The 17,102-nt window shown below is 36.6% G+C and overlaps 1 protein-coding gene and 1 long non-coding RNA gene across 6 annotated transcripts in view; both read left to right on the top strand.

Annotated features, from left to right (window-relative positions):
* Eml4 (EMAP like 4) overlaps positions 1-17,102 on the top strand; it is a 145,654-nt gene that overhangs the window by 58,593 nt on the left and 69,959 nt on the right. For all 5 annotated transcript variants that reach the window (XM_020181031.2, XM_020181032.2, XM_020181033.2 and 2 more), the window contains exon 2: positions 9,042-9,224. In XM_020181031.2, the coding sequence (XP_020036620.1) occupies positions 9,042-9,224 (183 nt within the window). The remainder of the gene's footprint in view (positions 1-9,041; positions 9,225-17,102) is intronic.
* Positions 9,231-11,776, top strand: LOC141414800 (uncharacterized). The gene is made up of 2 exons (XR_012439668.1): positions 9,231-9,742; positions 9,781-11,776. It is a non-coding gene; the product is annotated as an uncharacterized lncRNA (long non-coding RNA).

Consider the following 17,102-nt stretch of genomic DNA (forward strand, 5'->3'; position numbering starts at 1 on the left):
TTTATATGCATCTATGAAAATAGAGTAATGGAACCTATTTAAAATTGTAAATAAAAAAGGGTAGAGGGCTGATTAGAAAGAATAATAGAAAGTCAAACACAGTACTTTAATGTATATATGGAAATATCACACTGAAACTCCTTTGGGGACTGGTGGAGTGCTCAAGTGGTAAAGCACCTGCCTAGCAAGTGTAAGAGGCCCTGAGTTCAAACCCCAGTACCACCACCCAAAAGAAAAAAAAAAGAAACTCTTTTGTAATTTTTCTTTTTTTTGAAAGAGTGTTTGCAACTTTAGTTTTACTGAATAATGCCAAAGATTCCAAAGTCATTGAAACAAGCTAAGCTACCTCCTGGCAGTAATAGACAAGAGTTCCTATCATTCTGTATCTTTGCAAGCACATGATATTGTCACATTTTAAATTTCTTTGTCAGTGGTGTGTGCATAAAATGGTGTTTTCATAATAGCAAAGTAATTCTTTTCTCTGCAGTACAGGAATTTGAATTCAGGGCTTGCACTTGATAGGCAGGTGCTCTACTACTTGAGCCACTCCACCAGCCCATAAAATGGTATTTTATATGGTTGTAATTTTCCTTTCCAAGTGATTATTAATGATGTAATGAAGTGCTTGAGCCTTGTTGCATTTGTTCATTGGTCATTTATGTTTCCTTTTCCATGAGGTGCTTAGTCAAGGCTTTTGTAAGTGTTTCTGTAGAATATTTCTGTCTTACTGATTTTTGTGTGTGTGTGGCAGTACTGGGATTTTGAACGCAGGGCTTTGTGTTTCTTAATGTAGGCCACACCTCCAGCCCTTTTTTGCTCTGAGTATTTTGGAGATAGGATCTCTCCTTTTGTGCAGGCTAGCCTAAATGCGATCCTCCTATTTTTTGCTTCCAACCTTTGCTGGAATAGCAGGCAGCTGTTGGGTCTCATCAGTTATTTGCTTGGACTGGCCTCAAACCATGATCCTCTTGATCTCAGTCTCCCAAGGAGCTGGGATTACAAGTGTGACCCATTAGCACCTGGCTGGGATACTAATCTTTTTTCCAATATATATTTGTTATAACTATTCATTTCTCTTTCTCTATTTTGCTTAGAAATTTCCTCCCTGTTTGTAGGCTATGAACATATTTTCTGAGAATTTCATAATTGTACCTTTAGTTCTTTAATCTACTGCACTTGGATTTTATTTTGGTGCATCATAGAGACAGCCATTTCAGTATACACCTAATTTAAAATTTGCAACTTAACTGAATTTTTACTTAGGTCCACTCATTCACATTTTTTTTTTCCAGCTATAGTTATTTTCTTTGGACTCCAGTGACACAAATATTAGGCCTGGGGCTGTATTCATTTTTTTCCCCTTTTTGTTAAGATTGTGTAATTTCTGTAGCTCTATGTATAAGTTTAATCATCTTTATTGACCTTACTCTCGTTTTGAGCTCCTCCTTGTTATTTTTCAGTTCTAAAATTTCCGTTTAACTTTTTTTTTTTTTTTTCCCCATACTTGGGAGGTTGAACTCAGGGCTTTGTGGTTGCTAGATAGGCACTCTACCACTTGAACCACAACCCCAGCCCTTTTTGTTTTGGTTATTTTTTGAGATAGGGTGTTGCTTTTATTGTCTTGCCAGGACTGTGATCCTCCTATTTGTGTTTCCCTAAGTGACTGGGAAATAGACAAACCTCAACCATTGGTTGAGATGGGGTTTTATGAACTTTTTTGCCCAGACTAGCCTGGAACTGCAATCCTGGTAACTGCCTCCCAAGTAACTCCATTTGAGTTTAAAAATAAACCCTGAGTTCAAATCCCACTAATTCCTTCCCCATCCCCCCCAAAAAAAATTCAGCCTGGCACCAGTGGCTCATACCTATAACCCTCGCTACGTGGGAGGCTGAGATGAGGAGGATTGCCATTGTAGGCAAGCTTGGGCAGAAAAGTTCATGAGGACCATCCTCCCCCAATCTCAACCAGTAGCTGGTACAATAGTGCACACCTGTCATCCCAGCTATGTGGGAAGCTGAGATTAAGAGGATCATGGTTCCAGGCCTGCTTGGGAAAAAAAGTTTGCATGACCCCATCTCAACAGAAGAGAGACAAGCATGTGAATGGAACATGCTTGTCATTCCAACTATGGCAGGAAGCCTAAAATAGGAGGATCATAGTCCAGGCCATCCTGGACTATCTACAAAATAACCAGAGCAAAAAGGGCTGGAGGTATGGCTCAAGCTGTAGAGCATCAGCCTAGAAGCATGAAGCCCTGAGTTCAAACCCCAGACTTCCATTGTTCCATTTAATCTTTGTAATTCCAGTTAACTTGGTATCTGTTAATTGTCTTAAGTATTTTAGATTTTCCTAGTTCTTTGTTAATTCTGGATTGTCTTTTGGACATTATGATACTTTGGATTATATTAAAATCAGGAGAATGCTGCTGCTGATTTTGTTTTATTAGACAGTCAACTCAGTTCAGACTACAATTCCTGGTCTGGGGTTCCAATACCATGTTACCTTTAAAAGTTTTTCCCAGGGTTATTCTTTTCAGCCTTAGATGTGCATTATGGACCAGCTTAGTATCTGGGAACTGTTCTTCACTCATTCAGTTCTCAAAGCCTTTGCTATGTTGATTTTGTTTGTTCCCATGTATATGCAGCTTGAAGGATTTCATGTAAAGCCTCCATGGCTTCCTTTTTCTAGCTGATTCCTCTCTGTAATTTCCCCCACCACACTTAGGCTCTCATGGACCCCCTATCCATGTACTCTTGCTAGAAAGCTAGGGGTATTCCCTTTCTTGTTGCTATTCACATCAAAGTGAAGTAGCAAGAGAAAAAGAGCATGCAAGGGAGCCCCTGTCATGTGTTGCAGCTCCATAACTGGGCTTGTGTGGTTGGTAGAATCAAAGGGCTCTGTCCTCAAAGCACCCTCCCCTTTTAGTCTTCTGTTCAGAGAGAAAGGGTTTTATCTAGAGGAACTCCTTTTCTTCCCACCTCCTCTTCCTCCTTCTTCCACTTCTTTCTTCCCCTCCCAATTATAATGTGACCACTTCTTGATGATTCATTTTCCATTTAGAATAATGACTGTGCAAGCACTGTGATAAAGTGATGCCCTAGAAGTGGTTATATTTCTAATTAAATAATTAAATAGCTGAATAATTAAGCCCCAAATGGTCCCAAAAGTGGTTCTGAGTGTCTTTGTACAGTTCCTACTATAATATGCAGTCTACCACAAAAAAGAACTAAATTTTAGATCTGACAAACTTGGATTAGGTCCCATCTCTGTGTCTTACTAGCTCCATGATCTTAGGCAGTTATTTCTGAAGGCTTCAATATACTCATTTATAAAATAGGAATACTGTCACTTACTTTATGAAGTCATTAAGTAAGATTACATAGTATCTGTCACAGTGCTGAGCACTGACTGGGCACCAGTAACTGTGGTTTTCTTCCCTTTTTCTAGTTTTAAAATCATGTCCTTCATTATACAGTTCATATATACATTTGTGTATATATATGCACATATACACACATGTACATATATATACCTATAAAATTATTTCTGTATACATCTGTATATCTAAGCATATATATACACATATATGTACACATACATACTAAGCATAGGTATCCTTAAATATATCCTGATGTACACAATTTTTAATAGAAGAGGACCTCATTTTAGAGACATTTCTTCATGTAAACAATTCAAAAGTTTGATTATCTAATATCTCATAATGTAGTAAATTAAATTGGGAGGGAATATTGCTACAAACAGGTATAGTTAATCCTAACTGCAAAAGTATAAGCAGGTAAGCTATAGAAAGATTCAAAATTATTCAGTTACTAAATTATTTAATTAGAAATATAATAGCTTCTAGGGCATCATTTTATTGCAGCGCTTGCAGCATAGTAATTTTCTAAATGGAGACTGAGTCATCAGGAAGTAGTCACAATAGAAATACAAGAAAGGAAGGTGTTTCATCTTAAAATGATATAAATATATATATAAAATCATTAAAATTCAAAAAGTGTTAGAATGGGTAGATATGCCTCATTCTGATTTGAGACTGGACAGCTGACTTCTAGATATTTAGAACAGAATGCAGTATATGTATCTCTGCAAAGAGGATGCATTTTCTTTTCTTTTTTGGCAGTATTGGGACTTGAACTCAGGTCTTCATGCTTGCTAGGCAGGTGCTGTACCACTTGAACCATACCTCCAGCTTAGGATGATGTATTTTGTGACAAATTGAAAACAAATTATGATTCAGTATAATAAAAGCATAATGAGTAGCTGTCATTGTATTTTTAAAACTAATATTGGATGTTAAAGTTTACTGGTTACATATAAATTTGCTTCCATCTCTAATGAAAGAGATTTACTTACTCCAATAAGTAGACTGATGTCCAAGAGGTTTCTAGATCTTATTTTCCTCCCCTTTCTTTTCTTAACTCACCTAATTTCTTAGAGTTGTAGTTTGGATACCCATAAAATTGTGAGAAGGGTTGTTGGACATTAGGATAGTCATTGTTTCAACTTTAGTAAACTATGATTGCAAATTTAAGTTAATTGTATTTCATTTTAGTATGTTCCTTTATTCTATTCGAACACTGTACCTGGAGGAAGCTTGACTTAAGAACTCAGGCTTCATGACTTGGGGCATGGCTCAAATGGTACAGTGCCTGCCTAGCAAGCATGAGGCCTTGAGTTCAAATCCCAGTACTGCCAAGAGGGGAGAAAAAGTATGTGTTGGTGCACATATGTGTGTGTTTTAATACATTTTTTAGTGTACGTTGTTTTGCAGTGTACTAATTTCACTTACATTGTATTATAGATCTTTCAGAGTTGTAGCTTATATACCCACCTTATTTTAATTGTTGCATGGTATCCCATGGAGTTTAGTTCAGCTCTAATTTTTATGGCAGTAATAAACAAGGCAGTAAAGAACATCTCTATGGAAAAGTAACTTATTGAACCCTTCCTATATGAAAGTATAGTACATTATATCATCTAATCACCCCAAGCCTAAGATAAGTACTAATTAGCATGAAGAAATTGCATATGAGAAAACCAGTCACCAAGCTCATAAGAAGCATATTTACCCAACCTAGTAACACCAGAGCTGTTTTATCACAGCTTTTATTGGATTCTCAAATTCATGTTCCTAAACATGTCAAGAGCTGAGATTTTAGATTTTAGGAAGGGATCATAGGATTTAGGGCTATAGGAATGGTGGAGATCCACTACCTTGCTCCTTTGCATATCCATGGCTGCTGCCTGTGCTACAAGTGATTTTTTAATCGATCATCCAAGCTAAGGAACTTGAGAGTGGAAGAAGTGGCATCATGACAGTGTTTATACTGAGATAGCAGACATATTTGTCAGGAAAAATTGAGACAGGAGACACATGAGTGTCTTCACCCTAGCCTAGGCTGTCGCCATCTTCCATATGAGTTACTGTAGCCTTCTGTCTGGTCTCCTGGCATTTACTCTTAACCCATGCCAGTCCATTTTCACACAGAAGCCAAAATGAATTTTTTAAAACAAAAATCTTCTTTATATCATTAAACAGCTTAAACCCTGTTTGTGGCTTTGTGAAAGAATATATTTATTTGGCCTTCCTATGATTATTTGGATGTAGTGTGAAATAAAAGCACTTAAGGCTTGTGTTTGAGTCTCAGATATCAAGACTAGTTTGGTGAACTTGGGAAAGCTGTTTAATTTCTTGAGCTGGTTTCTCAAGTATAACACATAGATAGTGTGAGGAACAGGGTGAGGTAATAAATATGAAAGGTGCAGGACACTGTTAATAGTTAACTATGCATTTGTTATGCCATTTAAAAAATTGTCCTTGTGTCCTGTCCCAGTATCTATCAGATTATAATAGTATTTTTACAAGCTGAATCACCTTTCATGTGACTATCAAAGTTTCACAATATAAAAACCTTAGCCACGTTTTTAAAAAATCAGAGCCCAGTCAGGTGTGGTGATTCTTGCCTGTAACCCCAGCTACTCAGGAGACAGAGATCAGAATGATCGTGGTTCAGGGCTGTTCCGGGTAAAAAGTAAGTAAGACCGCATCTCAACCAATAAGCTGGGCATAGTGGTGCACAGCTGCCATCCCAGTTACACAGGAAGCATAATTGGGAGAATTGAGGTCCAGGGCTGACCTGAACAAAAATATGAGATCCTACGAAAAAAATCCTAAAGCAAAAAGGACTGGGGCATCATGGCTCAAGCAAAGAGCTCCTGCCTGTCAAGTGCAAGGTCCTGAGTTCAACCCGTAACTACTGAAAAAAAAAAATCCATAAACATTTTGATTTGTCAAGGGTAAAAGTTACCAAGTTAGTACTAAAACGTGGAACTGTCACTTTGGCATTATAGTCTGATAATCTTTCTACTAGTCTCTCCTGTCTTCTCAAAATAATCAAGTAGTTACATGTTTATAACTTAAAGATAATAGCACATCCTTCATAAATTGAGAATGATTTAGGAATGTATATCCATGGAGCTTACTGACTTAATTAGAAGTAAGTGGTGGCTTGCAAAAGGTGAATTTATTATGCTACAGAATTAGCTGGGAGGAGTATTAGAGTGACTGTCATAATTGGAGGTCCAAGTCACAACTGGAACTCAGAGTAGTGGGGAATGTTCTTTTTTTTTTTTTTTTTTTCACTGACAGCCCTAGGACTGAGTCCTTAAAGCAAGCTTTTGAACTAAGAGAGAGCATGGGCTATACCTCTGGTGTTTGGAAGGTCTGTATCAGGCCTGTAATTTCACTACTATGCCTCTGGTAGTATTGGATTGAACCATATGAAATTGCTAATTATACCAACTTAAAAAAGACTATTTTTTATGGTTCAAACTAGTACCTTAGGGTAGTAGAAGGAAGAATGAGGCATCATAAATTGACAACCCTAATTGGACATCAAAAAATGGTAGAGTTCCACAAAAGAGAGAAGAGTTCTTCCTCTTAGAAGGAGGAGAATAATTAAAAAGCATCTGGGCAGAAATCTGCCTTTGCATAACAAATTGCCTATAACTCTCAAACCATATTATACTTTTTGTGTTTTGTATTTGCCTTAGGCACTTCCTCATAGCAGTCCTATGCAAAGAAAAAGAAATTGAGGCACAAAGGACTAAAATAACTTGTCTAATATTATGTAACTAATGAACATGGAACCAGAATTTAACATTAAATTAAAGACAAAACCCAGTTTATCCTTCAATACCAATATGTCTCAAAGATTATCATTGAAAATACTGCTAAAGAAAAAATAGGATACATATGCCTGCTTAGGAGATGCTGGCATATATGATCTTCAATGTGAATATTGTTTACTTCTCTGTGATGCAATGGTGATAGATTTGGTTTTCAAATGCTGAGGCTGTTATGTTGATTGTTAGCTTAAACTTTGAATTAAATTGTTCACGAACATTCATGTCACATCATCTCAGTGTGAGAAAAATGGCATACCATGACATATTGTCTGGATGACTAACCCAGTTTACTTTATCATGCTCTGGTCCAAATAACGCTTATGTTAGGTTTCCCTGTGTAAGTCAAGGGTGTTTTTAATAGTTTTTCCCCTTCAATTTAGCATTTGATCTTCTATATAGCTATATGTTTGGATTCTGATTGACCCAACACATGGTGTATTCCAGAGTTACATAGTATCTGGGCACTGGTGGTTCACACTTGTAATCCTACTTGGGAAGCTGAGATCTGGCAGGATGTGGGTTGAGGCCATCTTGGGCAGGGAGTTCGAGAGACCCTAACTCAATCAGCGGTTGGGCACAGTGGTACACATCTGTAATCCCAAGCTACAGGAAGCTTAGATTGGAAGGATCACAGTTCTGGATCAACTGTGGCAAAAAAGTTTGGGAGTCCCCATCTCAATAGAAAAAAAGCTGGGCATGGTGGTACATGTTTGTCATCACAGTGACGGGGAAGATCATGGTCCAGGACAACCTGAGCAAGAGCAAGACGTATCTCCAAAGCAACAGTAGCAAAAGGGCCAGAAATATGATTAAAGGACCTGCCTCTCAAGTACGAAACCCTGACTTCAAACCCTAATACCATCAAAAAAAGATAAAATTACATAGCTTTGGAAATACTTTGAAATTGTTATAAGTAAAGCTTTTTAAGTAGCTTTTTTGTTGTTTTATATACTAACAGCACATTATAAGTATGTGCTTTATAGAAACAGTACCTTTATTTTGGAGAAATTGGGCTGAGAAATTGGACTGTTGGGAGGAAAGAAGAGGCAGCTGCACCAAATCTTTTGTGGATTACATAGTAGTGTGACCTTTTGTGAGGTTGTTAGAGTATAACATTATTAAAGGCAGAAGTAAAGAGTGCTTTCTAATCACTGCTGCTAAACGAATAACAAGAGGCAAAATAGATTTCCTTTTTTGTTTTCATAGAGAAGTATGATCATGATATGGTAGATAAGAAGGATGATTTGAATAGTGTGCTGTCTTGTAAGCTTCCAGATCTCTACAAAGTGATATGTTTAGGGAACATTTTAGTGAGAAAACCAATTAAGGCAATGGTATAAAAACATGAAAAAATGGGTCATGGGGAGAATTTTCATCATTTTAATACCTGACAAAATCTTAAAACTTTTATTTTATGATCAGGGGACATGTCTCAAGAGGTAGAGCATTTGACTAGCATGTGTGAGACCCTGTGTTCAATTCCTAGTACTGTCAAAGGAAAACAAAAAATCCCAAAAAAAAACCTACTTTTATTACTTGAAATTAATTAAAATAGCTATAAAAAAAGTTTTTTTGGCAGTACTGGGGTTTGTATTCAGGGCTGTGCTTGCTAGGTAGGCACTCTACTACTTGAGCTATATCTCAGGTCTAGCTGTGAAAATCTTTATAGAAATTAATCTCATAAACATGCAATTATTGCTATAGTATGTATGTATGTATGTATTGTCTTTTATAAAAGATTTACCTGATACAGTTCTTCTTACCAGAAAGAGATTATTTCTCAAGTAGTTTATTTTTAAAATAGTCAGTGTTTTCTTCATTTTTCTTTTAGATGATAGTATTTCTGCTGCCAGCACTTCTGATGTCCAAGATCGCCTCTCAGCTCTTGAGTTACGAGTTCAACAACAAGAAGATGAAATCACAGTGCTGAAGGCAGCTTTGGCTGATGTTTTGAGGCGTCTTGCAATTTCTGAAGATCATGTGGCCTCAGTGAAAAAATCAGTCCCAAATAAAGGTAATTAAGTGAGCTATAAAATAAGAAGTCTTGCTTTTTGCAACATTTTCATTGAAAATTGAAATTTGGAATATAAGACTGGTTTCTCTTTTGGATTAATTATGATTATGGTTTGTTTCTTTATTCCCAAGAATTCTGAAAGTCTATTTTTATTTTAAATTGGGAACTTCTGGGTAATAATACCGACTATACTTACATACTTATGTCATACTATTTGTGTGAAGTTAGTACTTTCCAACTAAATAATAAATTTACTGAGGGCAGAAACTGAATCTTCTTTTGGTATCTCCCATTCTATCTTAATCTCCCATTCTACTTAATTATAAGTAGACATACATGTTATATATACATATCCCATATATACACAATGCATTATATATTACATATACATGTAGTCAGAAACATGAAAATTACTATAGTTTAAGTAGCTTTATTCTACGCCCTTTCCATAGTTACTAGCCAGCAGAATCCTGAAGAAATTAATGTAAGCATTAAAAGTCATTGCCAATTCCATTACAGTGGGAATTTTAACTTCCAGATATTGAGAGTTTTTAAGGTTGAGAGAAACAGTTGTCAGGATCCTGATGGTTTGCATTTGGAGCAGATGTAACTTTTTTCTTCAGCATCTGAGAGAGAATTTTAAATTCTTTCCAATTAAAGAAGAATTTAAACATAACATTTCATATCTCTTACTGATTTCTTGGTTGAGTAGATAGGGTCTGGCATGATTACCCTAGTTGTGGCAGTGGGAAAAGAGAGAATTGCTAACCTTCCTTCTGCAATGTCACAGGAAATTATTAACTTAGGTAGAGTCTTTTTTTTTTTTCTTTTTTTAGAGGTAGACTTTTAATAACTGCTTTTATCACCAGGTTAAGTCATGCAGTGACAGAGTAGTTAGAAATTTCTAAAAGGGTATTGTTAAAAAAAAAAAAGTGTGCTCATTGTTACATACACAGTGTCTAGTATTTCATGGGACACTACTGTTCAAAAGGCCCTGACCAAGTAACTCCCCTACAAAGCACTCAACTCCAGGCTGTTTCCAGCCTGCTGTTAATGAAGCAGGGTGTAGAATGTGAAGCCTCTGAAGAGGCTTGGTGGGCTGAGCCCGGACCACTGGCATGCTCAGACCCCACCAGACTCCAAATAGGGAGCCCAAATGGTTTTTATATAACTTCTAGATTTTTATCTAGATAAAAGAACAAAAACCATGATATGGGAAACAGATTTGAAAGAAGGATTATGAGTTCAGTTTTGAATGTTGAGTTTGAGGTATGTATATGGTATATGACTAGGTATATACAGATGGCTGAAGTACAGGTCTAGTGCTCATGTTACTTGGCTAGTAAAAAGGACTTGGGACTACTCAGCTTATGGATGAGAGTTGAAGCAATAGAAAGAGGATGTAAAATGAGAAGAAAGCCCCAAATACTTCTCAACATTCTGGCTTAATAGTGATTTATGTTGCCAGCTGCTACAGAGACGTCAAATAAAAGGCTGAGAAGTGACCATTGGGTTTGGCACTTACAAAAATATTAGAAAACTCTACAAAAGCAATTTTAGTGGAGTAACAGAATTAAAAATCAAATTCTACTATTTTGAAAAGCTGCAAATGAGAATTATGGAATTGAGAGCAGCAAATTTAGCCACTCTTTAAAAAAATTGCTAACTATATAAGATGGTAATAGCTAGAAGGTGATGCTAAAATGAAGGCCAGTTTTACTTGTTTGTAATATTTGTTTGTTTGCAATGCTAGGGATCAAACTTGGTCTCATGCAGGCTAGGCACTCTACCACTAAGCTATACTCCTAGCCCCTTGTAATTTTAATTTTTACTATGCTTTAGGTAATGTTGAGGATAGAAAGGCAGAAGAGAGAAAGATCATGTTGAGGGGTGGGTAATAACTGATGAAGTAAGTTTCTTGAAAGTTTGAGAAGGGTTTTTAGAGCAAGTGAGAAAGAAGACTCAGAGACATTACTTCTAAGATGGAATGGAAAGAGATAAGACTCAGTGGAAGTCTGGTTGTCAGGACTGGAAGTTTCAGTCCTTCTCCTGAAGAGGCAGTGATGCCTTTTAAGAGAATAAGACAGTTTTGTTTATTTTTTGTTTTGAGTCAGGATCTTGGGCCAAGGTTGCCCAAGCTAACCTTGAACTCTTGAGGAGAATGGGGGAACAGTATCATTTTACCTAGTTTTGTGATTCTGACTCTTTTACCTCCTACCTTCAAGTATCCTAGTGGAGATTTAGAGAGAGGGCAGAATTGATCTTGTCCATTAGTGGAATGATAAATATGTTGATGACAAGGGATAAGGGACTTGAGAGTTTGGCAAAAAGCTTGGTAGAAACCACATTAGAGGCCAGGAATGATGGCTCATGCCTGTATCCCAGCTACTTAGGAGGCAGAGACTAGGAGAATTAAGGTTCAGGGCCAGCCCAGGAAAAAAAGTTAGTGAGAACCCCCCGATCCCAACATTCAAAAAAGCTGAGCATGGTGGCTCATTGCTGTAGATCCAGGTCCACAGAAGGTGTAGGTAGGAGGATCTCAGTCCAAGGCTGGCTCTGGACAAAAACACAAGACCCTGTCTGAAGAATAACCTAAAGCAATTTGGGATAGAAAATATATATAATACATATATATCTCAAAATGTCATAATGAAACTCCCTGTGTAGCTATCTTAAACAAACAGAAATGTCTTTTTTCAAAAATGGAGGACAAGAAGGTGAAACTGGTCCTGTCTGGGTGTTGGTACTAATGTTAGGGGGAGGATATGGTGGAAATATTAACATACTCATGTATGAAAATGGAAAAATGAGATGTGTTGAAACTGAAGGGGTTCCCTGTCTTCTTAGATAAAGGAGAATGATGGGGTGAATTTGACTAAAATGTATTATAAGCACTTTAGTCAATGTTGCAATATACCCTAGTGCAACAGTATGATAATAAAAATTAAAAAGTAGTAGAGGTTTTTAAAAAAAAAAAAAAAAAGCAAAAAGGGCTGGGAAGGGGGTGTGGCTCAAGTTTTAGACCACCAAGATGTCCTGAGTTTAAATCCCATACCACCACAAAAGAGAGAGGGAAAGGGGAGAGAGAAAAGAGAAGAAAAGAAATGAAACCTTGGATGATGTTATGTTGTGGGTTGTTTTGTTGTTGCTTGGAATCATCTTTGAAGAGTGCCAACATCAAGCCAGGAAAAAAGTAATCTGGTTCTAAATTGATTTTTGTAAGAGGATTTGGAGTTGTTACTGAGAGAATGAGGAACCAGGTAAGTTAACATATATAGACTTTATAAGGAAGGAAAACTTTGTGTAAAGAGGGAAAAATAAGTTTCCTATCTGTAATTGGATATGTTCTTCTCAGGTTTTAAGTGTATGTAAGTCCTGCAGTAGAAAGTGTTTGCTTGCTATCTACAGTAGTTTTAAAAAAAAATCTTTATTTTAATTGACACATAATAATTGTACATACCTATAGAGTATGATGTGACTTTTCAACAAATATATACAACATGTAACGGCCAGATCAGGGTAATTGGCATATCTATCACCTCAGACCTTTATTATTTCTTTGTATTGGAAATACTCAAATCCTCTGTAGTAGCTACTTTTGAAGATTTGAAATTAATTGTTGTCAACCATAGTTATTATTCTGTGCTTTGTACAACATTAGAAGTTAACTTACTCATCCTGTCAAGTTGCACCCCTGTACTTTTAGCCATCCCTTCTCTCCATCCCTTTCTCCACCACATACTTCCCAGGCTCTGGTAATCACTATTCTATTCTCTGCTTTTTAGAGATCTACTTTTTAGCCTCCATATATATACTTGAGAACATGCAGTGTTTATCTTTCTGTGTCTGGCTTATTTCACTTAACGTAGTGTCCTCCCAGTTCCATCATTCTGCTACAAATGAAAGGACTTCTTTTTTTCAATAGCTAATTAATACTCAGTTGTGTATATACCTGTGTTAGCTTTTCATCACTCTGGTAAAATACCCAAGGAAACCTACCTAAAAGAGAAAAGTTATTTTGGCTTTAGCTTCAAAGGTTTTAGTCCTGGTCACTTGACTCCATTGTTTCTGGGCTGTGGTGAGGCAGAACATCATGGCAGGAAGTACGTGGTAGAGCAAAACTGCTTATCTCATGACATCCAGGAAGCAGGGAGAGTGAGGAAAAGGCCAGGGATAACATACAACCCTTTCAAGGGCATGCACCTAAGGACCCACTCCCTTCAACTAGGTCCTACCTCCCAAGTTTCTAGCACCTCCCAATGGCCCATCAGATTATGAACCCATCAGTAGATTAATTTGCTGATGAGATCAGAGCCCTCATGAGGCAGTTACTTTCCCAAAGCCACACTTCTGAACATTGCTGCATTGGAAACCAAGCTTTCAACACATAAGCCTTTAGGGGCCATCTCAGATCCAAACCATAACAATACCGTGTTTTCTTTATCCATTCACCTGTAAGTGGACCCCTAGGTTAATTTCATATCTTGGTGGTTGTGAATAGAGCTGCAGTAAACATTCAAACACAGATGTTTCTTCACCATACTGATTTCATTTCCTTCAGTCATATGCCCAGTAGTGGGATTGCTGGATCTTTGGGCAGGTTTTTTGAGGAACCTCTATACTGTTTTCCATAATGGCTGTACTAATTTACATCTCTACCAACAGATAGGAGAGTTTCCCTTTCTCCTCAATAGTTTTATTAGTCTTTAAAAACATTATAAAAATTTTGCTGTACTAAAACTATATTTTAATCTTCTGTTGAGAAAAATTTTAAATAGTTTTTTTACTAAGGTTTTTCAGTAAAGAAAATTCTGAAATATTTAAGGGAAATTTAAAGACTGCTTTTTAAAAAAGTCCAGCAGATGTACAATATTTTATATGACATATCAGTTATTTAGCACCTACCTCTCAGTGTCATAAGTTACAAATACAGTTACATAGCTTTAAATCATAGTCCCAGGAACTTACTTTTTGCAAGTTATCCTTTCTAGTCCCTTACTAGTTGTCCTTATTCAGAATTCCTTTGTCTCTAAAGTTCTAAGATTGATTTTGTTAGTGACTCTTCGGTGGAAAATCCACTTGTAGAGCCACCTGTAGCTGCTATGTTGGAACTTTTTGCATACTACCATCTTAAATCTTATTAATAAGAGCAACAATAAAATTCCATTCTTTTTTTTTTGTTTTGGGCAGTACCAGGATTGAACTGAGGGCCTTATTCTTGCTAGGCTACCACTTGAGCTACTACCCCAGCCCTATTTTGCTATTCTTATAACATGGTAACATATTTACATTCTGTAGTAGGGTACACTAGTGATTATCTTTTGATTTGCTTGTTTACCTTGGATGCAGGCTAGCTATAAAAATGGATTGACAGGACTGTTTATTATAATAATAATTTTGGAAAATAATTGCTTTATAAATAAGCATAATTTTTGTTAGGAATTAGTTTATTTAAATTCTCTAATTTTACCAGTGGCAATTCTAAATTGCTTCATTTTACATATTGTTTATTATATTAAAGGTAATTTGAAAAAAATAAGTGACTTCACTGTTGGCTTTTGTATATAGCCTAAAATAGGTCAGCTGTCAATCTTGCAATTCAACAGGATTAATATATTTATTAATGGCATAAAACTTTAGAATAAACATTTTAAGCAAAGTGTTTTCAAATAAATGAAAATTTTCATAATATATTTGTTAAAATGTAGTTATTTTGTAGAGATTTACATTTTTTTCCTGTCAATTAAAAAGTCAAATTATTTCTTCGACTATGGCCAACTTTATCTGGCATGTGAATTCTTTAGTCTCCTGTGAAATTATAATTAAGTACAGCCGGTCTCTGTATCTGTGGGTTCCACATCCATGGATTCAGCCACCATGGATCAAAGCTATCCCAGGGGAGCAGGGCACTGTTGACTGATGCCTGTAATCCTAGCTACTCAGAAAGCAGAGATCAGGAAGATCACAATTCAAGGCCAGCCCAGGCAAAAAGTGAGAACCTATCTCAAAAATACTCCACACACAAAAAAAGGGCTGGCAGGGTGGCTTGGGGGGTGGGAGGGAAGAACTGTACCTATGCTAAACACATACAGACTTTAGTCATTATTCCCCAAACAATATGGTATCATCTCTTTCTGTGTAGCATTTATATTGTATTAGGTATTTTAAGTAATGTAGAGATGACTTAAAGGTATGTAGGACAATGAACATGGATTATATGTAAATATAGTAGACTTAAGCATTTGCAGATTTTGGTATCCAACTTGAGTCAGAGGGCTGGTGCTTCTATAGTCTCCCACAGATACATGGGGCTTACTGTGTTCATCTTTGACAAGACATAATGATCACCATCATCATCTTAAAGTATTGCATTTTCAGGACAATTTTTCACTAGAAGTCAGACATCTATGGACAATAGATGAAGCTATGGTTAGGCTAGGTTATGCTAGGTTAGGATAGGTCAAGTTTCCTATTGCTGAAGACAACTATTGCATAGTTTTGTTGTGTGGTAGTATGATATAGAGAACATGATTTGGCTTTACGTAAGGCTCAAACTAAATGTTGATGTGCGTGTGTTAATGACGTCATGAAATTCTACTGTCGCTTCATAGTAGTATTGCCATTCAATAAATGCCAAAATCAGAAATATACCTAACTATCCATTTCAGTATATTCTTTTATTAATTTATCTTCTCCCATGTGCCAGCAGTATTAAAAGCTAAGCCTTATATTTTTCTAGTGTACATTGTGTCAGACAATTAACCAAGGTAGAAAGTTTTCCCAGTAGCTGTTAATGTGGCCAGTCATCTAAGTTTGTCATATATATCTTCTCTGAGAATTCTTTCCTTCTGACGGCATGTGTTCATAATATATGTACCAGTTGCAATTGACTGGATCCTTGCCAAAAGAAAAAAAATTACCTGTACTTTGGAACAAAAAGGAAGGCCCAGGGAATACTTAAGCAGTTTTAACTGCCAGGAAGACAAATTGTGCCACAGCCATTGCCTGGAAAACCCATTAGGACTTCTTGAGGGTGACCTGATGAATGTAATTTGAGAATATAGCCCAGTGGCATTATGTGAAGACAAGCTAAACAGTGACACACAGCGCAATACAGTGCTGTAGAAGTAAAGAGCCATATTTATGTGAAGATAGCAATCAGTCATTTAAACCAAGAAAACTGTTGATAAACCAAAGGCAACAAGCATAGTAATTGCCATTGAGAAATGAAAGAATCCAGAGGCAAAACTGAAATATAGGATGTTAATTTCTTCAGAAGAACATTCCTAATTATGTAGAGTCTGGGTTACTATAAAGGCACAGATCTGAATCATTTGGCTCCCATCCAAAATAACATTTGGGACAAGACAAGAATTGTCATAGATTTGCTGTAAACATTTTTGATAAGTACATTTAGCAGATTGGGAGGTATGAATTTCTTTGGTGTGACCATTAAAGTAAAATGACTGATAACTGTGGTAGGAGATTAGGAGAGGTCCTCTCCTTGTCTTGAGATCACAGACATCTGAGTTGTTCTTTGTCTCTTAAATTTTGTTGGTGGATATTACCTTAGAACAAGCAGCAGACCATTTACAGGTGCCTTGAGAGTCATTTCCACTCAAAATTTACAGTTAAAAATTAGTGGCCAGAAGCTAAACATGATGGTACATGCCTGTAACACTGAGGAAGGAGGATCTGAGTTCAAGGGTACATAGCAAGACCCTGTCTCAAAAAAAGCCCCCACCCTCCAAAAAAAAGTTAGTGGCCAGCAGCTGAAAAGGACTAAGAGTACATCTGAGATAAATAAAAAGAATTTTGAGTATCAGAGTTCTTCCTGTACCCCTCTCTTGATCAAAATTTTGCCTGTCCTTTGAGACC

The sequence above is a fragment of the Castor canadensis genome, chromosome 12, assembly GCF_047511655.1.
Source record: "Castor canadensis chromosome 12, mCasCan1.hap1v2, whole genome shotgun sequence".
Lineage (NCBI taxonomy): Eukaryota > Metazoa > Chordata > Mammalia > Rodentia > Castoridae > Castor > Castor canadensis.